At 41.7% G+C, this 24783-nt stretch overlaps 1 protein-coding gene and 1 long non-coding RNA gene across 6 annotated transcripts in view; one reads left to right on the top strand and one right to left on the bottom strand.

The window, feature by feature from the left end:
• Positions 1-18110, top strand: part of fbxw7 (F-box and WD repeat domain containing 7) — a 126426-nt gene extending 108316 nt beyond the window's left edge. For all 3 annotated transcript variants that reach the window (XM_067584989.1, XM_067584990.1, XM_067584991.1), the window contains 8 exons: positions 124-258; positions 1933-2056; positions 2231-2367; positions 3060-3173; positions 9217-9398; positions 10635-10860; positions 12427-12637; positions 15401-18110. In XM_067584989.1, the coding sequence (XP_067441090.1) occupies positions 124-258; positions 1933-2056; positions 2231-2367; positions 3060-3173; positions 9217-9398; positions 10635-10860; positions 12427-12637; positions 15401-15669 (1398 nt within the window). In that variant the 3' untranslated portion in view covers positions 15670-18110. The remainder of the gene's footprint in view (positions 1-123; positions 259-1932; positions 2057-2230; positions 2368-3059; positions 3174-9216; positions 9399-10634; positions 10861-12426; positions 12638-15400) is intronic.
• LOC137179920 (uncharacterized) overlaps positions 1943-24783 on the bottom strand; it is a 145346-nt gene continuing 122505 nt past the window's right edge. For all 3 annotated transcript variants that reach the window (XR_010927888.1, XR_010927887.1, XR_010927891.1), the window contains 2 exons: positions 16796-16883; positions 1943-2028 (listed from right to left, as the gene is read on the bottom strand). This is a non-coding gene — a long non-coding RNA (uncharacterized lncRNA). The remainder of the gene's footprint in view (positions 2029-16795; positions 16884-24783) is intronic.

Here is a 24783-nt window from a genome sequence, read left to right as displayed (position 1 = left end):
GAGCTCTTTGTCCATTGACGCCTGCTGCCACTTTATACCAGCTATGATTGATGCTACCACCTCTAGTCAAACTAAAGCCCTTTTTTTTTTTATAACTCATGTCCTCTGTGCTGTTCGTTCCAGAGCTGGACTGGCCCAGAGAAGCTGCTGGCGCTGGATGAGTTGATTGACAGCTGTGAGCCCACACAAGTCAAGCATATGATGCAGGTGATTGAGCCGCAGTTTCAGCGCGACTTCATCTCCCTGCTGCCCAAAGAGGTGAGTTCCTGAATCCTCCGTCTTTGTAATCAATCCACAACTTCCTCTCTAGCCCTCATCCTCCTCCTCCTCCTTCCTCCTACGGGCATCCTTTGCGGTAGAGATTGTTCTTGAATGAACATACCTGACAGAGAAAGGGCTTCCTCTCCAGCCCTAATCCTGTCATAGTCTTTCCTCACATCATTCGTAACAAACAGCAGCCATAGTGGGTGTCTTGTTCTTACTCTGCATCATAAATGACAATACAAACAATCTGAAGTGCCACCTTGATGATAAGATCACATAAGGGACTCTTACAAAACTGCCTCAATCCACCGCATCTGGTGTAGCTGATCAAATACTTTTAACACCTTGTCAGTGTCTGACAGGTGTTGGGATTAAGAGGGGGGGGTGGCGGAGTAGAGAGTGAAGCAATAGGATGCAACATTTCAAGGTGTTGGCATCATTTGCTCCAAAGCCAAAATATACAAACAGCATCATGTACGTTCTCAATAGGACACGACCCCTCCTTTCTTTTTGTTTTCCCTTTTGCAGTTTCTTATGTCTTGTTCCTTCTGACATCTTCTGACAAACCCATCTCTCCTTTCTGCCAGAGCTGCTGGAAATATATTGGGTGGTGCTGTCAAGTAATTTTAACAGGACGATCCCAGGGGGGCCGCACTAAAGATACAGTTGAAATTGAAACTATGAACAGATTCTGCAGAGGATTGTGTGTCAGGTTTTAAAAAGCAATCACCGACTCTCGGTCCATTCATAAAACTTAAGAAAAATCCTCAGGCCAGGTAATGACTACCGGCTTAGACAGGCTTTCAGGTAATTGATGCATGTCGGGGGTTTGTGAGCGGTCCTGTCTGGGGCAAGTGGTTCGAAATAAACTTTAACTTAACTGTAACACCTGAAAACCTTCAGGGTCAGATCAACACTAAATCCTTATGAATGCAAACTAATGACCTCAGTCGTCCTTTGGCTGTAGTCACATCAGTCTTGAACAGATATTAGACAGGAAGAGGTTCCCGAATCGTTTCACAAATCAATTCACACCCCAGAACTTTTCATAAAGGATGTTCAGCTCTGTCATTTGACTCCATCCTGGTGTTCATAAAACCACACTGTCAATTTGTCACACAGTTTGCTGTGGGTCATTATCTTCTCAGATTATTGTAATATAATGAAAGAACAATATTTGCACAATGGGTTACACCTCATCCCCTAAACTGAACTCATAATCCTTACCCTTTATATGATGATGCAGAGCAATCACTTTGCCACAGCAGTGTTTTTTTTTTTTCCATCGCTCATGGGTCCAGATTTGAGCTCATTATACCAGGTTTTGTATCTTTATTTGCGTGCTTTGGCTTAATAAACTGCAGTCCGGACATTATTATCTGCAGTGAGAAGCTCCTATTGTCTATATTTTTTGTTAGGCTTTCTAAAGAAATGTTGATTTGATGCTGCGGTAATGCTATTGTGTAGCCTTGTCAGATTCATGTTGTTGCACAGTTTGTTTGACAAGTGTGTTTTATTTTCTATTGTGATAGAGTTATTTCAAATGTAGTCCTCTTTCATGAAGTGTTTGTAGTGTTTTATACACCCGCTGTAGTAGATAATAGGTCATCAGTGTGTCTTATTTTTCCATTTACACCTGTCACATTCCTCGTCCTTGTCTTTCAACAGCTGGCTTTGTATGTGCTGTCATTCCTGGAACCGAAGGACCTCCTCCAAGCAGCGCAGACGTGTCGCTACTGGCGCATCCTGGCAGAAGACAACCTGCTGTGGAGGGAGAAATGCAGGGAAGAGGGTGAGTCTAAAGTCTCTGTAACAGATGCACAGGGACAACATACAGTCACCCAGCGGGCCTAGTCTGGAGCTACCGCTGTGCTTAAAGTTATGGTTTACCTGTTTTGAAATAAACTTTTTAGAGCAAGAACATCCGCCCTGTTAGTCCAATCAGCTTCCTTCTCTCTTCTAACAGGCATTGATGAGCCTTTGCCCCTCAAGAAGAGGAAAATCGTCAAGCCCGGCTTCACTCACAGCCCCTGGAAGAGTGCCTACATCAGGCAGCACAGAATAGACACTAACTGGAGGAGAGGGGACCTCAAATCACCCAAGGTAGCATTTGCCTTCTAACTTCAAACTCCTCACTGATCTTATAGATCTGATATCACATGTCTTTGAGTCAGAGAAAGACGGTTCAATAAGGGTTTAAAGTGTGGAGTTGGTGGAAAGTTAGTGATAGGTCAGGTCCGTGCTGCGCAGTATTCATGCTGAATGATAATTGAGCGAAGGATGATCTTATTCTCCTTTAATCTAAAGACTCCGTTTGTCTTTTGCCTGTTCAGAAGTTTCCCATCAAGCATGACTTGCATGCAAGAGCAGATTCTTAACGGGCCTTGAACACTTTTGAAACAGCTACAGGTCATTCGGGGGCAACCACTGATGTAAATTTGGTTACTGTGCTCTTCATTCTCCTTTGCATATGCAGTGTGCTTTGTCGTTTGCTGAGCTAGCAGTCCTGTGACCCAGTATTAGCCAGCAGAGATTAAACACACACACACACATACACATACACATACACATACACACAGCATACAGCTCTGCCTAAAGAGCTGTGTACACCTGCAGCACTTGATGACATTTTCCTCTTATCTCTTTTTCACTTTGATGTACAAAGCACCAGAGGCTTGTCATTGTCAGCCTCAGTTCTTGGCTTTTGCTTTGTCATTGTACATCAATCCTTCTATTTCCCCTCTTCCTCCACGTCTGTCTCATTGCATCTCTCCGTATCTGCCCCCATCACTAAGGTGCTGAAAGGTCACGACGACCACGTGATCACCTGCCTCCAGTTTTGTGGCAACCGCATCGTCAGCGGCTCTGACGACAACACGCTTAAAGTCTGGTCGGCTATCACGGGAAAGGTAAGCGTTAACTACTTTTTGTCTCCCTCCTTTCTCCTCCAGTCTTAACAGCTTTGTTTTCTTCTGCATGCTTGTTGCTGTCGTTTAGTCAAATCTTAATGGACTGTAGACTTCCTGCGCGAGTTTCAAGTTTAATAAGTATGAATTTTTTAGCCTTATTGATCGGGAAGTGAAGGAGACAGTTATCTAGCCTAATGGTTATAACAAGGACTTCCTGTGTTCATTTGTAGCATGTTGTAAAAGAAGGTGCACAGAGAAATATTAACAGCTGCCTAACATCTGTTTATAGCTTCACTGCTCTCACTAATCCGATGATTAGTGATCGGTAACATTCGCTCTGTCGCATAAAAAAAAACATCCTGGCATTCTCAGTCTATTCTTTCCTCTTACCTTTAGCCATTTTGCAGACTTGTTACACAGCACATGTCCGCAAGCAGTGTTAGTATTCATAGCCGAAGCCGGCGCAGCCACACAGGCGTTGTGCTGCAGCTTTACGCTGTGTATTAAAAAGAAAGGCAGCGGTTGTACTGTGGTGTTGGAGGGAGGTTCAGAGATTGTCATAAGTCACTGTACTTTCATGACACGGTGTTGGAGACCATTTTCAGTAGAGCTTTCACTAAAAAATCCTCTGTACTCTTATTGCATATTTCTTTTCACTTCTACTAAGCGGATATATGAGATGAGGTTGGGACCACAGAACAATAAAAACACATTCAAAGAAAAGCTTTTAGATAAATTGATATACTGCACGATCACACTGCAGTAGGTTTCTCTTTTTCTGTTTGACCAGAGAGCTCGCTTTTCACTGCTGCAAAGACTCGCTCTAAAAGATAGTAAAGTTGGCATTCAGCCAAGTGGTGATTACACGCATATCAGTCACAGCATTTGCTGATCTGAACAGATCTCGCCAAGGTCACCCAATAGGCATGTAGCACAAATTGGCTCTCCTGCACCCAATAACTAATATCGAGATGACAGGTTGTTGAGTTACAGCTGCTGCGGCTTCGTGTTGATGTTGGAAGTCAGAACATCTGTGATGAGTCACGTCGTCAGCAGGCTCAAGTGCTTTTGTGAAAACCACCCTGCATTCAGACCGACGTCACAGACAAACGGCGTTATTGTCCGTGGTTTCGACAACGCTAATCTGCTTCAGAATTGTTTACATCATGAAGAAGAGATGAGCCTAAATCCTGTTTCTGTTTGGGTGCTGTATTCAGTGCACACATCCCCTCTGTGGATTTCATCTCTTTGCTTCCTTAACTCTCAACACCAGAGAGAGAATCCCTCGCCGGAGAGCAATGGCCAATTAAGCCCAGTCGACCATTTCAGGTGAAGTAGCTGTCGATGCCAGTAAAACTTTAAGGTAAAAATACAATAGGGTTACCAGCACCTGCCTTTATTTTTCCTCCCCGGTGTCAACATTCTTTATAGTCTTTGCCAGCTTGTTTGAGGACTTGATTGCGACGTTTTCCTCGCAGGGAACTCGTCCCCCATCAGACGCAGACCTGTAAAGTGGCTATCAGTGATCTTGAGGCGTTGCACCGTTGTGATGAAAGCCTCTTGTGGCTCCCAATCCCACATACCAATATCCATTCCTCTTCTCATGTCCTCCGAGATGGTAGAAAAATATCTACTCCATAACCTTCTTTATAAAAGTGACGGGTTTGACCTTGGTATGTCTTTTTACCTCTCACATAAATCCCCAACGTCATGAATGAAAGCTCAGGGTACTCTTCCACAGCTCAACCGCCAACATCAGAACTTGGCTCTTACTCAGAATTGGATCAATAAGACACAGCAGCACAATGATTAACGTAGATGAGATGATCAGTCTTTTGAAGTCTGATGCCATTAGACAGAAGATGCGGTTGACTTTTCTTTGTTCCTTCACCCATGTGCTCCGAAAAGATAGTATACTTTGATTTCGAGTCGCTTTTCATTCATCAAACAAAGCAGTCGTGCAAATCAGTAATGAGTTTGGTGGACGATTATAGATTACAAGGGTAAATAGGCTCATGCTCTTAGAGATCAGCGGTTACTTCTGTTTTTTTTTTTTTCTTCAGAGGAGAGATTTGAAATGCACCTCCGGCGATTTTTAGAGGATTTAAATTGGTTGGACGGAAAAAGAAACCGGTGGCCAGCGTAGGCAAACTGTGCCAGAGGTAGGGTTAGCGTTAACACGTCTTCTCCGCCACTTGTGCTTCTCCTTCCTCAGAAACCTTCTGTTCAGCCTCCACAATTCAGAGCTTGTCATAAGGATTCCCCTGTGATGGGACAGTGCGGGGTGAATCAAGTGGTGTTACATCACTTTTCAGCTTCAAAATATTTTCATATTACTCTCCACCCACAGAATCCCCAACCCATCTCTAAATGCTGCAGCAGATTTCATGCTGATAAAATCATAAACTGATGTTTCTATTAATTGTTAAGTCATTTAGCCAATGTCTTTTTTTTTGGCCAAGAGCTTGGGATGCAAAATATCCCATCTTGACAACTCACAAGTCTGAAATTCAAATTTTTTAAGGTTTTTAGGTTGGCTTAATTTTCAAAATTAAATATTCATCAGATACTCTGGGAGTATTGTTGAAACTTTGGCAAGACTGCAGCAGCTTTTCAAGTTTGCTGCCAGTTTTGTCTTGCTGTTGATTTATCTCGTTATATAAAAGCGAAGTGAATTGAACTCTTGCTGTGAGGCAATCAGGGAATTATTATATGAGCACATTATATGTAAATGCTTTCCACACCTCCACCTCTGAAAGAACTGGGCCGTTGCTTAGCAATCATGTAAGACAATGGGGGATTTGATTGTGGTGAAAACATTGCATCAGAGATCGAAGAGACACAATAGTTTAAAATTAAAGTGATATTAGAGCGTCTGTCGAAGCTCGCTTTGTTTTCCCGCTGAAGAAGCCGCAGCTCGGTCAACATTTAAGGAGCTGTCTTTATCTGATGGACCTTTGTCTTTGCATGTCCTCCAGTTTGAGTGAAAGATGTCAGTCTCCCGTCCAGGTGCGCAAACAGCCGCACACAACTCATTGTTTCAAAGGTGGCTGTCTGGTGCTTAACAGAGCAGCGCATGTCCTTGGTGGTGCCTGTCAGCAGCAGCCTTAGCTGTCAGCCAGATCTAAGATGGCAGACCTGTGGACTGCTGTCATATCCGGGGAGAGGTGTCCTCTGCCTGATGCTTTAGCTGCATGGATACTCACTTTTGAGATTGTTTTTTTGAACTGTGGATAATAGGAATATTGTATTGAGGGGGGAAAAAAAGAGTCAAACGCTAACTTGTACAGCTGCCCCATCACAACCGTAACATGATGCAGCCGTGCCCAGTGGAATCGAGCTTTCACCGGTTTCATTTTTCCTCCTTTTATTCCACCAGCGTTTTTCTGTTTTAACCCCCCACGGTCAGTTTTTGCAGTTGCAGGGAAAATCATGCCAAGAGAAGCACTTTCATATCGGGCGTTGTGGTGGCTCAGTTGGCAAAATTGACCAAAACAGAAAATGAAAGAGGAGGCAGCAGCGAAGATTTTTACCTCTGCCAAGATCATTACTTCGTACATCAGGACACCTCAGAGTACATTATCACACATTACAGCAGCTGCTGTTCTGAGAAAGCCAAACAGGAAGACTGTCCTAATGTTTTTGGGTGTTTCACCATTTATGTAGCATATATCTCCACTCTCACTGTGTAGAAATTGTTGACTGGATCTACATTTGAGGTGTGGTAAATAGATGCCTGTCAGCCAAGTAGAAACACATGCAAGTTCTTGTAACATCCGGTGACAGCTGAAACAGTGTTAGTTTCACTTCTTTTTCTTGCTTTTCAACTCGGAGCCTGATCCAAAATATGCGAGCAGACAACGTGAACAATCTGTGGAACAACCTCACGACAAAGGCGACAGAGCGGATGGCTGTTCGTGGCCATGTGTGAACAATCTGGTGTCAGTTTGAGGTGGAAGTAGAGGTAACTTTTGCAAACGGAGCATTCAGAGCAGGCTAACATCGGCATCCAACATCATAAAAAGTGACAGAAAATCACAAAAAAAAAAGCATGTTATGTCCCCCTTTGAGTAAAGCAAAACTGTTAAACATACTGAAGAAAGAAGTGTAGGCTGGGTAATCTTTCAATCATGCAGTGAGAGTCTATCACAATCTGATGGCTTGACCTGAGGTTGTTTATGTTAACTCTTGCAAAGCTCCGTTGGCCCTTATTTTCTAATATTTCCTGCTAATGTCGAGGGACATGTAGGAAAAACTACAGTATATAATGTCCTTGATTGTCTGGAGCTCTTGGCTGCTATACCAGATACTCCCACATTGTTTTTTTTTATTTTTTATTTTATTTAAACTAAGAGGAAATACAATGCAAATGTAAAGCATTGTATAAAACCCTCATGTGTTCAGAAAAGGTCCTTCACAGGTTCATTAAAGAATGTTAATCTTCTTTCACTCTCAGGCGCACTGTTATTTTATGCCTGTTGTTATTTTATGTTTCACAGGCAGATAAAGACGCCTAAGCCCTTCATTTCAGATATTCTCTCTTCCCACGCAGTGTTTGAGTAGGCTCTAATCACACACTGCAATTCTTGTTCTTGGAACGTCAACCGCTGGCTTTGATTCACTAGAAAAATCTCGCATCCTTGAGAGTATCATTACTATAAACTGCAGGCCTGTAGTTAAGCAGCAGATAATTTATCACAAATGTAGATGTTTATAAAAGTCAGAACATCTTTAAATTATCCTGACTCCACTCCACAAATGAACCATGTTTGTGACATATTTTTAATAATAATAATAATCACTTTATTTGTATTGCACCTTTCCTACAAGAAATACAGCTCAACAAAAGAAATTACATGCACCAAGTGTTTCACAAGAAAAAAGAACATAAAAACATTAAAATAAATAAATGTTAAAAAACATAAAATGGGAAATAAAACCCACATGATGATGATGATAATGATAATACAAATGAGATCAAATAAAATGAAAATAGAAAATACACTTCAGTGGTGGTAATTAGAGACTTAATAAGTATTTTGATGGGTCTCTGAAGTCATAAGCAAACAGAACCTCCCTTATTTTTAATGTACAATAAACAGAAGTCAGATGTAGTCAAACTGCTTTATTCTTCTGTTCACTGCTGTAAAAAAAAAAACCAAGAGAGACTTTTAACACTGTAGTGAGGTTGATTGTAAGGTCACGTCACATTGGCCCACAGTTAATGAAGTGATTCTCTTTATCACAGGGCAGAGAGGGAGGAAGGACTGGCTGCAGCGTCATCTTCCTCTGTCACTCGCTTGCAATAAAACCCTCTCGCCCTGCGCCACCACCACTCACTGCTCGGCGGCTTATCAGCTGCAGTCAGGGGGTCACATGTTATACACTTCAACGACACGCTCCACTCTGAACCTGACGTAACCGCTTCCACAGTCGACTCGTTTCTTCTCCCCCAAAGGATTCACATTTAATGCATTCAGGATAATTAAATCGAGGGGACAAATGAGACAAACTGTGGAGACGCAAATTCAATTGATCAGAAAGATTTCCATAACTGCCGTAATCAATAGCTAATCTACCATCCCTAATGAGGAGGAATGGGTGCATTTCTTTATTGAAGACAGTTGTCAACCCTTTCTGCAAACAGAATGAATAGTCGTCTTTTTTTTTTTTCCAACAGATAAGCAAAAGCAATTATAAAAGTCTGGGGAGAGCTCAGAGAAAGATTTTGTCCCAGTACAGTAGCAGCAGGTTTGGAATGACTGAGTTGTACTTTCACCTAAAAAGGTCAAAGAAATTTCATTTAACTTGTCTTTTTTTCCCCCTGAAGGCAATAGGTCATATAGGCAAAAAAATCCCCAAATGTGATTTTATATGCGAGCTCTTAAACTCAATTTTGATATGTATGAATAAAATCACCCTGAATGTCTTTGAAACTTTTTTTTTTCTTTCTTTCTTTCTCCTTATGTCCAAAAACCTGCAGTAGCATTGAGTTAGTGTACTGATGAAGACTTTTCTTTCTTTCTTCTATGATGTTTTGCAGTGTCTGCGGACGCTGGTGGGCCACACGGGCGGCGTGTGGTCATCCCAGATGCGGGACAACATTATTATCAGCGGCTCCACTGATCGCACACTCAAGGTCTGGAACGCAGAGACAGGAGAATGTATCCACACCCTCTATGGGCATACCTCAACAGTGCGCTGCATGCACCTACATGAGAAAAGGTATGGAGCAATCTCATCAGTGAGCCTTATTATCACGCCTGCGGTAAACTGTTGGGGGGGAAAAAAACAAGAGTGTTTATTGCACATCAGTGCTTCTGACATGATGTATATTGAGTCAATAAATCTAGAGCTGAAATAATTAGCTGATTGACGGAAAATTAGTCAGCAAATGAAATGATGAAAGATGAATTCTTCTCATTTGACTCTGCAAGAAAGCCAATAAGCACATTTCTTCCAAATGTCAAACTATTCCTTTAATGTTCCACATACTCTGTTATTATTAGAATCATAGCAGCTGACTTAACAGTGATCCTGCCAAGCAAAAAGAGCATCACTGCAATACTATGAGGACAGTATCTCTATTGAAGTGAGCATGTGGTCTCATAGTGATTAAACAGACCCTGTGAGCCGTCTTAAGTGAACTGCTGCTCACTCATTCATTCAGTATTACACTCCGGAGACTCAAAGTGCTCTTTTCGCCTTAGGGCCCACCAAGGTTTTGTGTAGCATTTGATTACTCACTCAGCGGAAGCACTGAGCTGCAGGCAGACAGTGAATAACATGTTGGCGATTTCCATCTCCGTAGCACCGTGAGGCATTTTATAAATAAAGAGTATGTGCGGTGTGTAACTACTCTAAAAGAGATAACTTCATAATTTTAAAGGAAAGTCTCTCGGTCTTTACTGAAGTGTTGAGAGTCTGGTGGATATTCAGTAGGCAGTGTCAATTAGTGACCCTTTTTTTTTGTTAACTTAAAAGAATATCCTTGGTTAAGACTGTTCTTCCAGTAATAATCTAAAAAAAAAAAAACTTGAGTAAGCATTCTTCCCTAAAGGGAGTTTCCTTTCCATAACCTATAATATATTTTTTCTTCTCCATTCTGGGAGGAGACGCCGCTCGGGGGCTGAAAGTTGAGTTAAAGAGGTGTTTTGTATATTCGAGTATGAACATGAGTTTGACACTGTAGGTTACACGATGTCAAAGGAGTGAAAAGAAAATGTTCATACCTGCCTCATTATTCTGTCAGTGCAGCTGCCACAGTTTGAATGAAGTGTTGTGCAGACTATTGAGTTTAATCTCACAGAATGGATAACTTGAGGGAGATGTTCCTTCTGTGGGGGAAAGCGCAGCTCACCATAAAGACTGAATGAATGTATGTGGCACCGAGCCCTGACCGTCTCCTACAACGTGATATTATTCTATAAATACCTGACTGCGTGTCTGGTTCCCTCTCAGGGTGGTCAGTGGCTCTCGTGACGCCACGCTGCGTGTCTGGGACATTGAGACGGGTCAGTGTTTACACGTCCTCATGGGCCACGTGGCGGCCGTGCGCTGCGTCCAGTACGATGGGCGACGGGTGGTCAGCGGTGCCTACGACTTCATGGTCAAAGTGTGGGACCCCGAGACGGAGACCTGCCTCCACACGCTGCAGGGCCACACCAACAGAGTTTACTCGTTACAGGTGAGCAGCTTCAGACACACTTTTTCAGGAGTCACAAGATTACATTTAAAGGTAAATTCCAGTATTTTTCAACTTCGGTCTTGTTAAGTTAGTTGCCAGAACGTAGATTCTTGACACGTTTAGCTACAAAAGTCAAAGCAGGGGACTACTGTCTCTTTACTTCCAGTAAGACTCAGCTTTTGAACTGATTTATGTAAAGCTGATGTTAATTCTGAAAGCTTTAGGAGGCTCGCACAGATAAAATCTTGTATTGTAGTTGTCATGTTTTCCAAATCTGCACAGCGGAGTGCAAAGCTACACTGACACACAGTCAGTATGGCCACAAATATGACAAAAAAGAGACTGAAAATACAAATATTTCCCTTAAAGAGTGGATCAAGTCTTCTCCATAGAACATGCTTGTCTTTTTTTTCAGGAAAATGAGCCGCATCACTGTCAAAATCTGTTCAAAAACTTTATTCACTCTATGATATGAAACCTCCTTCAGGCTAAAACTGTTCCCTTGTCAATGTAGCACACAAAAAGCCTCAAAGACTTCAAATTGAATCTGATTGCACTAATATTTTTTCTAAAATGTTCTCGCTTTACTTTCCTTTTTTTTTTTTTTTTTTAAATATATTGAACCTTTCCAGATACGTGTGCATGGGGTTGTTTGTTCATTGCGTGAAAACATGAATCCCTGTGTCCTCTAAGATGTCCTCCCGCTCGCTCTGTGTGATGACGGTGCACTTTGGCCGGTGCCATCACCCTCAGAGAGGAGGCTGTTTACTGCGCTGATAGATTGGTTTGTGTACCACGCTGCATCGTTAGGCTTTTAAAGCGTCGGTGCTCGACTACCAGACGCGGTGACAAAAAAAGAAAAGCTTTCACAGATCAATAAAATTCATTCATTTCAATGAGCTTAATCTTAAGTTTGCTAATAGAAACAAAGTACGCTGTGGAGTAGTGTTCATTTTGTCAGCTGTTTTTTTTTAAAATATAGTGTTAGTGTCAAATGTTTTTATCATATTTCTAAACCTCATCTTGTCAAGTTTTAGTTCACTGAAAGTCTGAGTATTTTAGTCTTATTTCTGTAAGAAAAAAAGTAACATTTTAGTCAATAAAGACTGTTGACATTTGAATCTTTTCAGATATATTGAACGTTTCAGTCAATCTAGTCTAGCTAAAAACCATTTTCTGTCATTTTAGTTACCACGGAGACATTAACCTGCCTCAGTTTCTTCGTGGTGAGGCTTGATGTGTCTCTTCAGGCTTGTGGTTTTCTTAACAGCTATTTTTATGGCCACAGTGCTTCCCTTCTGATTAAGCAGTGCATTCTGGGTTGTTGTTTTTTTCTCAGCCTCATTATAATGAAAATGGGGCCCAAATATCAGCTTGTTTTTTTCTCTCAAGCCCTGTTGTCATTATTAACGTTAACGTGCTTTCTGTAAAATGGTTGATTCATTAACTAAATTAACACCGCTGCGTAGTTGTTCATGCTTTCAGCTGAACAAGTTAAGGTGACAGTTCTTCTTCTCTTCTCAAAATATTGCCGCGGACTGAACTCTCGATCCTCTCTGTCTTCAGTTTGATGGGATTCACGTAGTGAGCGGCTCATTGGACACGTCTATAAGGGTCTGGGACGTGGAGACGGGCAACTGCATCCACACGCTAACGGGGCATCAGTCCCTCACCAGCGGCATGGAGCTCAAAGACAACATCCTGGTCTCAGGCAACGCAGACTCCACTGTCAAGATCTGGGACATCAAGACGGGCCAGTGCCTGCAAACACTGCAAGGTGAGTCTAACGTACCAGCAGGTTGTCGCATCTGCTGTGTGAAACATCTTCTAACAGTTTTTCAGTCGCCCGTCTGCATATTTTTACGCTTCAAGTCATTTCTTCTGTTTCACACGTGTAACGACAGTGTTTGTGTTTATGGCTTTTGCGAAGATACAAGTGTTTCAGAGACTTCTGTTGATGTTTTTATAATTTGTGACTATGTTTATGTGTGAAACATCCATCCTCACCTTTGGAAAAAGCATTAAAATACAACAGAGATCTTTTAATTGTTAATGAGGTAACGGACAAACATGCGTTGTATCATGTTAGCTTGTTAACGTGATATCATACATCACTGCGTTTCCGGCCCATATTACCTCAACAATGCGCTACAGTAGGTAAAATATCACTCTGCATTAATATGTTGATTACAGTTGATTAGTAGTATTGTAGCAAAAGTAGAGATGGTCAGCGAAATGTCAGGTTTAGTGTGAAACTAACTAGTTGCAGTGTAGCAGTTTACTTGCATTCAGCTGTTGCAGAACCATGCAGACGTACAATAAACTGAAAAAAAATACATAGGACATTAAATATGTAACTGTAAGCGTAGAAACAAGACAACAGCAGCTTTGATCAACAACAAAAAGCACACGAGATGAGACTTTGCTTGATACCGACATTCCAATTAAAACCCGTACTTAATGACCTGTTTGTGTGTGTGTGTGTTTGTGTGTGTGTGTGTGTGTGTGTGTGTGTGTGTGTGTGTGGCAGTACGGAGCCGACACCTTGTGGGCCTGCTGGTAGAGATTACAGTCTCATTTCCTTTGTGTCTGTTTGAATTGTTCCAACTCCATTAGCAGCTCTGGTGCCTCACAGGAAGTTGGAAATCCTTTGCTGAATAGCACCAGCGACCATCAGCACCCCACCCCTAAATGCCCTCATTAGCAAACTACAACCGCGTATGCTGGTCCTACAAACACAGTACACACACACACTGAACAAAGGGATGCCCCAGTGTGAGCCTTAAGAGAGAGAGAGAGAGAGAGAGGGGTAAGACCCCGGGGGGGAGGATGTTTGTCTGTTCTGTGAAGAGGGAGTGACTACAGTGAAGGGGATGAAGACCGGGGAACTTTGTAGGTCATATAATTAGGTCAGCGGACAATTTCTCCTATTCATTAGTGTGTTTTGATAAGACAATAGGCTGACAACAAGGCCGCCACTGTCAGCTGAGGACCTCAGAGTATAGGTAATGATGGAGCACGCTGCTTTGTTGTGGTAATGGGGAGAGGAGGGAGGAATGTTGGGGGGTTGGCGCAGAGCAGTATTGTCTGCTCGGGTAAATAACGCAGCCTTTGAACTAACCAGAATCAGAAATGTAAAAAGATGTGAAAGCTTGTCGTCGGCGAGATTTCAACAAATTTCCTCTGCAAGTGGTTTTTGTGAAAGCGGAAAAGAAAATTAAACGTGTCTGAAATGAAATAGCTGCTATAGCAACCCTCGGTAAAGCAGTTCATTTGGCAGCACTTGATTCCGTGCTTGTTTGTGTTTTCGTGTCACCCTGATTGATTTTAATTAAGATATCATTTTCCAAGCCGTCAGGGAAATCTTAAGTCACGGCGCACGTACAGTCACAAATAAAGTCACCTCGATGTAGGCAGCGCAGCCGCCATCTTCGCTTCGACTGTGTGGCCTCCTGCCAGCTGCCAGCACACAAACACACCAGTCGTAGGTGAAGCTGAGCCGCTTAGCCTCCATGACAGTGACAGGCCAGAGCTCTGGCATCTCGCTACAACCCGCTGTAAAGCCTCCCGTCGGCAGGAAGACCTTACCAGACTGTCAAAACAGCTTCAGGGGGAAAAAAAAAGAGCCTAGTTTCCAGGCTTGTAGAGGGTTTTGTTTTCTGTAGCTGTTGTCTTTACACCACTACTCTCCTTCCTTTTCATATTCACTTACACCACTTGTCTGCCCACTCTATTACTATTATCTATAACAAATGCCTATTTTTGACATATTTTTACTAGGAACTTGAAGTCCCTTTTGCACGTTCTTCTTTGCATTTTCACCACAAGTTAATTGGACCGAAAACTGACAGCCTTTTTGAGATGTAACTTCTTTTTTTTTGCACATAACACAACAACGACACAGCATCATCATCATGTTTTTGTAATTTGCTGCTGCATGTTTGACACAAAGGTAGAAATGGAGACTGAAGAAACGCTCGGAAATCAAGACCCCTGCGTCCGAAGTAGCAACGAACTGCTTATTTTTTCTGCTTTAGTTTAGAACCGCAATGAATTCACCACGTTAAAGTTTTGTTTTGCTTGCTCACTCTTTTACTTCTAGTTTCAAAGTCTACATAGAATTCTGATCCATACTCCTAATTTTGATTCTGCTGGCAAACAGTGCTCGCTTACTATGTAAATAAATGCAGCCTCAAGGTTTGTGTTTGAGAAGATAGTGCAGCGGTACAAAGAATTTTTCAGGGACAAGAACTATTAACCTTTATGACAAAATAGTTCCTGGAACTAAGGAGCCTCAGGAACTAAAAGTTTGTTTTATTGTTTACATTTTCACCATGTCTAAAAAAAAAACTTGAATATGATGCAAATTAGACTGTGGCTTAAAAACTGACATTATTTGGAACACAAGGGACTTTTTCTAGCAGGAACTTAATTTAAACCCTGGTTTCTAAAAAGTTCCTAAAAACGGTACCTGAAAAAGTTCCCTGCTGTTAAAATGTGCTTGAAACTCTAACCCATGTGTGTGTTTCTTTGTGTTCAGGTCCCCACAAGCACCAGAGCGCCGTCACGTGCCTGCAATTCAACAAGAACTTTGTCATCACCAGCTCGGACGATGGCACGGTGAAACTGTGGGACCTGAAGACGGGCGAGTTTATCCGTAACCTGGTGACTCTGGAGAGCGGTGGCAGCGGCGGTGTGGTGTGGCGCATCCGGGCCTCCAACACCAAGCTGGTGTGTGCGGTTGGAAGCCGCAACGGCACAGAGGAGACCAAGCTGCTGGTGCTGGACTTTGACGTGGACATGAAGTGAGAGGGGACGCAGTGGGGAAGCATGAAGACAGCAAACCGTGGAGAGGAAGGAATAGAGAGGGAGCGAGATGAGGCACCTAGAAACCAGAGGGCCCCAAAGCCCAGAACTCTTCACCCAAACTCGCAAATCTACAACCACCACCACCAACAGTGGGCTGTCCTGTCCTCTACCATTACCTTCCCCGTCCCCTTTTGGGCAAATGTTACTGACAAAAGCCACAGACCCTCACATGTGTTCAGCCCCTGCTTTTGACCCCCCCCCTACCACCAGTACGAGGTGGAGTCGGAGGGGATCGGGCTGGAAACGGGGGAGGGGGGGAGGGGGGCGCGGCGCACGACCGATCTGTCCCCCGATTGGCTGGGAGAAAGAAGAGGAAGGAAGGAACGACTGACAACGACTGAACTCTTCTGAAGTGACTCTCCACCCTTTCGGTTAGGGGGCAGCTTCGCACAGAGACTTGGTTTCGCTCAAGCCGGACAGATTTTGAGATGTACAGAGATATATTATTTTTTAAAAGACCCCCCCAACACACAACCCCCTCCCTTCCCCCCCTCCCCCCCCTCCCATCAGTGCGCGCCCACAAACACACACACATACACTCAAGCGGCCAACCGCAAAGTGGTAAACATTGACCTTAGGATACGATTGAGGAATGTGGGAGACGTTTTAGAGATGAATTTCCACACACACACACACACACACACACACACACACACACAGTTACACCTGAAGAGCTGCTTGATGTAGAGGAGAGAAAGCGATTGGCTTCCAGACGTGAAGGGTTCAGCCTGTAATCAGGCTCGTTTCTTGTCACTCCATTTCCGTTCTTATTGTTCTCCACTCGGTTCCTGTAGTTTTGATTTCTTGACGATATCGCACACAAACACAACTGTGAATTTCAATACCATTTTGGTTTATCATATGAAAGGGGTTTCTCTTTTGTTGTTGTTTTTTTTTTTTTTTTTTTTTTTTTTCTTTCCTTGTCGTTGCCAACAGCAACAAATCCCAGTATTAGAACCCACTCTGTTTAGGTTTGCTGTCATTATGTCACAAGGGTTTTTTTTTTTTGGTTTTTTTTTGTCTTTTCATTTGAGTTGTTTGTTCTTCCTTTCTGTTTTCTACATACCTGGGTTTGGGGCTCCGTCTCCACATAAACATCAATGCTGTCCAGAATTTTTCAGAGTTTAGCTGGGGTGGTTTCCTCGATGCCAGTGCTGTGAGGAGAGGAAGTAAAGTTTCTTAGCTCTAAGCGCTGTGGATTATTGCCCCTGCTCCCCCTCCAGCCCCTTCCCCTTTAGTGTTTTCCCCCAGTGGCCAAACTGTATTTATGCTGCTAGATGAATGGGGGGAAAAAAAAAAAGAGATGGAACTTTTACTTGCTGTGACGTTTTAGTCCCAGGCGAAATTCCAAATTGAACTCTATATGTTTGGACTTTAAGACACAGAGAAAAACAAACGATGACAAAAGATAACATCCAACATTTTTGTTTTATTTTGTCTGTTTTTGCCACTGAAACTTGAGCCAAACGTGCCTCTACGAGGCTGAGAGGAGGGAGCGTGTCCGACAGATACTGACGGGATTGCCTGCAGAGAGGAAACAAGGGGGGGATGTACACTGTTGGCGTGCGTGTGTGTGCGTGCATGAGTGCGTGTGTTAGCGTGTTAATGGGCAACTTGTAAACACATTCCTTGGGACAACGCTCTTTCAGCCTGTTCTTTGGGGAAATGTACAAATGCTGTGTGGACTGGCAAAGAAAAAAAAAAAAAACTAGCAGATGTATCGATTTTAACACGTGAATGAAAGAAACTGTCCGTATCCGTGTGTGATTGTTGTTCCATTCAAAGATGTCTGAAGCAACAGAGGAGACCATCACAAGCATCAACTGACAGGGAGAGCTGCCAGGAGTCTTAGTGTTACATGTGTTGCAGTTAAAATCACCGGGGCGGCTGCTCTGCAGTGGTAGCAGCCTCATGGATTGTCAGTGGGAAAAATAAAAACACAAAGGCAACAAAGGTGAACAGAAAACATTGTAGCCAAAACGAAAAATCGTCTCAATCTCCAAGAGTCACAACTCAAGCTGAACTGTGAAAGTGGTATAACACTGTATATTAAAAAAGAAAAAAAGAAAACAATCTTGCTCTATCTCCTCGTTGTTTTCTCCATCTGTTTAATTTATGATCTGGTTTGAGAAATCAGATTTGTTGCAGGTGTTTTATTTTTTCAGTTCATGTAAACTGCCTGGCAAAAAAGAAAACAGACAGAAAAAACCTTAAAGGGATTGTGTATTTGTTTGATTCACTTAGAATTTTATTTTCTTATAACTTAAGTGCAATAAAATGTGGGTTTTTCTTTTTTCATTTCAAGCATATCAGTTGTCTGTTTTTGTTACCTGTGTGAAGGCATCTTATATGTTCAATAAAGCTAATTATTTGGTTATGTACATCCACGAGGGAATAATTTTAATATTTACCGCAGTGCAGGTTTATCCTATCGTCCAAATTTATCCTATAGAGTCATTTTATAATGGAGCCAAAACCTGTTAGTGTTTATCAGGTTAAATTCTCCACATCGAGCGGGTGTGTCGTCCCTTTGAGCAGAAGGCTGCATTTTAAAGCACTGTACTGATCCTTAAAGTTTATTTAAATTGCCCAATACAGTAGAAAGTTAGTTTTTACAGGCTCATGACACCAACAGTTCAGCTACAACCTCAGTTCTGTGTCTTACAGCACATTGCAGGATAATTATTTAAGTCATTTGTCAAGTTAAAACCAAACATTTTTTGATTCTAGCTTCTTAAAAGTGAGGCTTGCTGTCTTGTTTATATCATCATAAATTGAATATTTTTGTGTTTTTGACTGTTTCGCAGACAAACCAAGCAATTAGAAAGTATCGCCGTGGCCTCTGGGAACTTTTGATTGACTATTGTCACACTCATTTCACAATTTTTGGACATTTAATAGACTAAATGATTAATTAGTTATTAAAATAATTGTTAGTTGCAGCCCTAAACTCGGGGCCATGAGTCAAGAAAGAAGTTAAACCTTAAATATTGCGGAAAAATTTATCCTGTGACAGTCAAATATACATAGCAATATTCTACAGTTACTGTCCATCGCTATCTGTATGTATAATTTGATACATATCAAAATCTAGGTTCATATTAAAAATATGTAAAAATCTTCCAATAACACATTTATAAGAAGATTGTGCAGCCTTGATAGAAGTATATATTGTCTTCCTTTTAGTTTTTTACTATGCATTTCTCTTTGGCTTCTCCTAAAAACTATGACTTAAAGTAGATCGAAGTGGCAGCCAAAAGATTTGTTCACATTAGGAATCATGTTTTTGAATCTCTGTCTATCAAGAAGTCTGATTTTATTGAAAGAGATGAATCTGCTCCATGAAAACATGTCAGCGGGATATTTATGCTGTTAAGTCCTTCATTTAATACTAAATTTATGCGATTTTTAGCCTCACTGAAGCCAGAACAGAAGAACGTGCTGTCGTCTTTTTGTTCTCAGCTGTATCTAAAGCACTACGGAGGTGACTGGGGAGCAATTTGAATGTGACCCTCTGGTTTTATTTTTTTTTTTTTTTCCGCTCAGTGTCAATTATATCCAGACCGTTATCTGTCATGAGCCCACACAGCACACTGTAGCAGCAATAACAGTCTATGCTGCGCTGCGGATTCCCTCCCGCCTGTTGCCTAGCGATGGCTCGTCTCTGGCCCGGCCGCGCAGCTCAGTGTGCACTCGCAGTATAAACGGCATTGTGAGGAAGCAGTGAGGGTTGTACATCCTCACATGAATGGACGCGTGGGGGAGTTTCCACTTTGGTTGGCAAGGTTACTCTGTGCGCCTGTTTGTTCCCAGGCTCCACTCGTGTGTTGTGTAAGCGGCAGCTCTGCTCCACTGGCTGATCATGGAGGATATTAATAGACCTTTTTTTTGTTTGGAACAGAATATTTGTTAATAAATATGTTTCTAGTTTCATATGCAGACGCAAAATGCTACAACTAATCTATGAGTTACAGCTGAAACACTGACTACACATTGATAATACATTAGATTAATTGTTCCAGTTATTTTTCAAGAAAACATATCAAACATTCACGATTTATTGCTTTTCTCAGTTTTATATCATTCTAAATTTAATATCTTTTTGTTTTGAACTACTGGTTGGACAAAAAGACATCTGAAGACGTTACCTTGGGCTCAACTTTATCTTAGACAAAACAGTTAATAGAGAAAACACTGGTGTAGAAAGTACTCAGATCCTTTACTCAAGTAAAAGTACTAATACCAAAATGTAAAAGTACTCCGTTACAAGGGACATTTCCGCGTTTCAAATCCCACAAGTAAAAGTAGAGGAATAATATCAGCTAAATATACAAAAGTAGAAGTATTCATGTTGGAGAAAAATGACGCCTGTGACTATAATTATATAATATTATATAATTACTGATGCATCAATGCATTAGCAGCATTTTACTGTTGGAGCTGCTCCATGTGGAGCTAGTTTGAACTCATTTACATACAGTTCAGTCATTTAGTCAAGTGGCTCTCAACCTAGGGGTCGGGCCCCTCCAAAGGGTCACAAAACAAATCTGAAGGGTCATGAGATGATTAATGAGGGTTGGATGGAATAAAAAAAAAAAAGTTCTTTTACACATTTTTCCATTCTTATTGTTTTCTGTAATATTTAAGAGTTTTTTTTTAACGGGATATTGGATCATTTTATCTATTCGGGCCTCAAATGACTATTTAAATTCATAGAAGTTTAGAGGGAAAACGTCTCTTTGGTGAAACAGCCAACAACTCACAGACATCTGAAACTAGATGCTGCTTTTATGGAAGAGCTCACAAGCCAAAAATGTTTGGAGCCAACAAACTGCTGTATTTTATGAATGTCTCATATGATTTTTATGTACAGTTTGAAAAGTAACTATCTGTCAGATAAATATCGTCGAGTAAAAAAGTAAAATATTTCCCTCTGAAATGTTTTGGAGTAAAAGTATAAAATATTAAGTTAACTACAAGTACCTGTAAACTGTAAAAGTACAGTACTTGAGTAGCTGAAGCTTAACTATATTTGTAAAAATAAAACGTTCTCAGAACATTTTTAAGGATTCATACACTGTAACAAACAAGATTATCTGGAGTAGAAGACACTGATAGATCTCCACAGGCGATCCTTTAATGAACTTAATTTTAGGAAGTGATGAATCATCTCGTTCCTCGAGGTTATTAGCCATTTATCTACCTTACACTCTACTGCCTCGATTGCGCTGCACTTCCTCTTGATGAATGAATGTTCCTCTCGCTTCTAGCCGCTCAAGCGAACCACGTCTGCCGTTGCCCTCAGCACTAACTCACCCGGCGACAAACAAACAACGCAGTGGACATGAGAGATGGAAACAAACGAGGGATGCTCCCTTTCACCGAGCAGAATTTGATGGTATGGGAAGCATTTAACGGGTTTGGATGTCAAGATAAAAGAGGTGGAGAGGGGAGCTCCCACACCTCATTTCATATCCCTCCATCTCTTTGTTCAGTAATCCTGCCCTGCAGCATTGTGGCTCTTCTCACTGCCAGCAGATTCTCAAAGGGCTGTAGCATTAGTGGTAGTGTTCCACGTCTCTGCTTAATCCTATTTTGGACCTTTGTTGTAGCCTGAGAACTGATAAAAAGGAAAAAGGACTTAATCGCTGTCATTGGATAATGTGGAATGGCGTTACAGTATTGTAGCTCAGCATTGATCTGCACACACACACATACTGTAGGTCTAAAATGTCTTTGTTTCCTCCATGAGCTGATGTTGGTGTCAGCTATTAATCTTGACGGTTGCCCTCTGGATAAGCACATACATTTAAGGCTGTAAGGTCAGCGGGATCACTCCCTTGTGGCTGAGAGTGTGTGTGTATGTGTGAGATAGAGAGAGAGAGAGAGAGTCCAGCTCTGACAAGTCTGACCTTTTTCTCCTTTTCACTCGTCTTGCACCAGAAAAAAAAAACCAAAAAAAAACAACAAAAAGCTGCAGTTCATGAAAACCTATTGAAATGCCAGATTTGTCATTTGTAAAATTGGAAAATTCGAATGAATTCCTGCATTTGATCACTGCTCAGCCGCACATCAAATCACATCTTGTGTTTCGTAATGAGATGTGTCAGAGGCATTCCCGAGTACAATAATCCTGTACAAGAAAGCTAGAAGCAGAAATATTCATTCACCTTTTCTCTCTTTTTAAAAAAAAAAAAAAATCAGGTGCAGTTAATAACACCCGGCTGTATATGAGGCAGATCAGACCAGCTCGATCTCTTTGATTGCCTTGATGGGATTCATGCCTGACTGCCACCTCTTCAGTATCAAGAACCTGACAGCAGGAGGTAAAACTGCAGGGGTCGTTCATTCAATCATGTAATTGTCAGTCCCGTGGACCTCCAACGCAAAACGTGTATTTTATATTATAGTCAAGACTCCAGTATCTCAATAAATTATCAAAGATATCAAGCTGAACTAAAGAGAAATGTATAAAATAATGTAGGAGACATCAAAAAAATGTTTTTCGCCCTAAAGATACATCTACACAAATATGGCATCTTTTAATATTTCAACCAGTACATACAGAAAGTGGCTTCTTCATTCGTCCTGATTGGTGCAGTTTCCCAAACACTGTGACCTCTTTTTTGGGGGCGTTCACATGTCGATGTCACCCGAGGGTCATCGAGGTCACGTGTGACTCTGATGGCAGTCATGTGAGTCACATGAATAATGGTGTGATTTGGTATAAAGCTGCCTGGGGAAAGAAGACGTCAGGGCGATAATATCTGTGATGGAGTACTTCTAGTAATCCTGTGACCTGGGTGACTAAAGGTATCTTTACGTTATCCCGGACGATCGCAGCAGACAGTCATGAGAGAGACGCGGTCAAACGTTCACTGTGAGACGTGTCCACTAACCGATTTACAGCTTCTGTGACTGAAGACGGTTTGCATCACAATTCTGACAGTTTCATAAATTTAAGACCAAAATCCCACGATGAGGCTGCCACGACCAACAAACCAACTAACTGGAATACAACATGAAGCGACCGAGCTGTAACTACCACTGCTTGAAGCTGAAGTCAACTCTGAAGTGCTGGATGTTTAAATGCAATGTCACCAACTCCAAAAAGTCCCTGGCTCCAAATGACTCCCATTCAACTTCTTTCTAGAACTACAAAGTCAGTCATTTTTTTCGGTCATTATGGTCTCAATGAGAAGTCCAACAGGAAGTCTGCTGGCTCGGTCAGTGGAAGTTTCAGACGTGCTGGAGAAGGACTCTTGTACACATGGGCCCAAAAACACTGAAGCATGACAAAGCCCTCAGAAACATGGTAGACTGTTTTTATTTTTATTTCACATCCAGTTCTCCTTAATACATCCATCTTTATATACAGTCTATGGAGGTAACACAGAACACACCGGTCAACACTGTAAGCATCAGTTTTGGGGGGGAAAGGGCCAAGGTTGATGATGATGTATATTTAATTTCTATCCACATCATAATACAACAGTTCATCAGACATTCATCGCACAACCTGAAAAGCCTCAAAGCTCATATTGTGCAGTCTTACAGATTATATTTTATTAGACACATGAAACTGCAAGATCGCTGTTATCACACAGTGTGTGTCAATTGACACAGAGCTTAAAGCTATTGTGCAGGAATTTAACATATAAATGAACATCCGTTATATTCAAGCCGTTGCCAAACGAGTTCACACAATGCTGATGAATCCTATCACCAGATAAATCTCTCTGTGGTTCACAGTATACAGGGTTTTTAAATCTGGTGTCTGTGGCGACATTCCAGCGCCGGCTGGATGAACGAATGCACACCAGAGACTTTCACCAGCCCAGCGCCTAACTTCTGATTAGCTCTCTGCTAACTTGAATGGGGATAAAATAATTTAATCATGCGGCTCTTCTAGACTTTCCAAATGTTATTGGACTGAATGGATCAAATTCTGACAGTGAGTTGAGTCATTTCGCAGAGGTTGTGTGACTTTCAAAACAATTAATCTGCTGTTTTACAGCAGCAACAGTAGCGATGGAGCAGGCTACGGAGGAGCCTGTGATGTAAGCATGTCAACAGTGTTTTTGTAATTACTCTCACTACCAGAAGGGGGAGACAAAAGTTCCCCACTGCAGGTTTAACGGTTCGGAGAAATATCATTTCCGAACTTACTCTTTGTACTGTAGATACTTTTGGTTTTATTTGCTCAGTCTGTAATTTAAATGAAACCAGAGGTAACTTTAAATTAAGGGCTGGAACGAGCAGATATAGGACATATGTCTGATGTTGGAGTCTGGAAAAATGTCGGATCTAATGAGGCTACGCACCAAAGGATAAATTTAAGGGGAATGTTCAAATCATTAAAGTCACTATTAAGATCATACTGGATCTGGTGAAACCGATGCTGCCGCTGATATCGCCTCGTTTCATTCTGCTTCCAATTTAAATCATGTTGACCCACTGATCTACTGTGAACTTTATAATGATTGTTCAGGACAAGCTAAGGCTGCAATTAATGATTTTTTTTCATTATTAATTCTTCTGTTGATTATTTTTCCAATTAATTGTTCCAGAAATAGTGAAAAATGCTGATGTGCTCGTTTTGTGCGACCAACAGTACAAAACCTGAAGATATTCAATTCACGCAGATATAAAACTGACAAAATTTGAGAAGTTGGAACTGTCATATGTTTGGCTTTTGTCTTGATAAATGACTAAATCAATGAATCAGCTGGTTGTTAATTCACAGAGTAATTCCCTAATCGTTTCAGCAGTAGGACTAGTGTTTTGTTAATGACCTCTCTCAGTATTGTGACCTTTGGTTTGTAGGATTTAAAGGTGGTAAAGTGAGTGTGTGTGTGTGTGTGTGTGTGTGTGTGTGTTCTCAGAGCGCGGCGGACTGTAAAGGAGCATTCGGCTTCACGCTACAACAGAGCCCATCTGCAACACTCGTGTGCGTAGGCGGCAAGAGTATGGCAGGGGAGGATGCCAGCACATACTGCTATGGAGAGGGCACACACACACACCCGACTATCCAGCACCACCTGTCTCACTTGG

This window comes from Thunnus thynnus, chromosome 3 (assembly GCF_963924715.1).
Source record: "Thunnus thynnus chromosome 3, fThuThy2.1, whole genome shotgun sequence".
In the NCBI taxonomy this organism is placed as follows: domain Eukaryota; kingdom Metazoa; phylum Chordata; class Actinopteri; order Scombriformes; family Scombridae; genus Thunnus; species Thunnus thynnus.
This window is presented reverse-complemented; position numbering and strand designations above follow the sequence as displayed.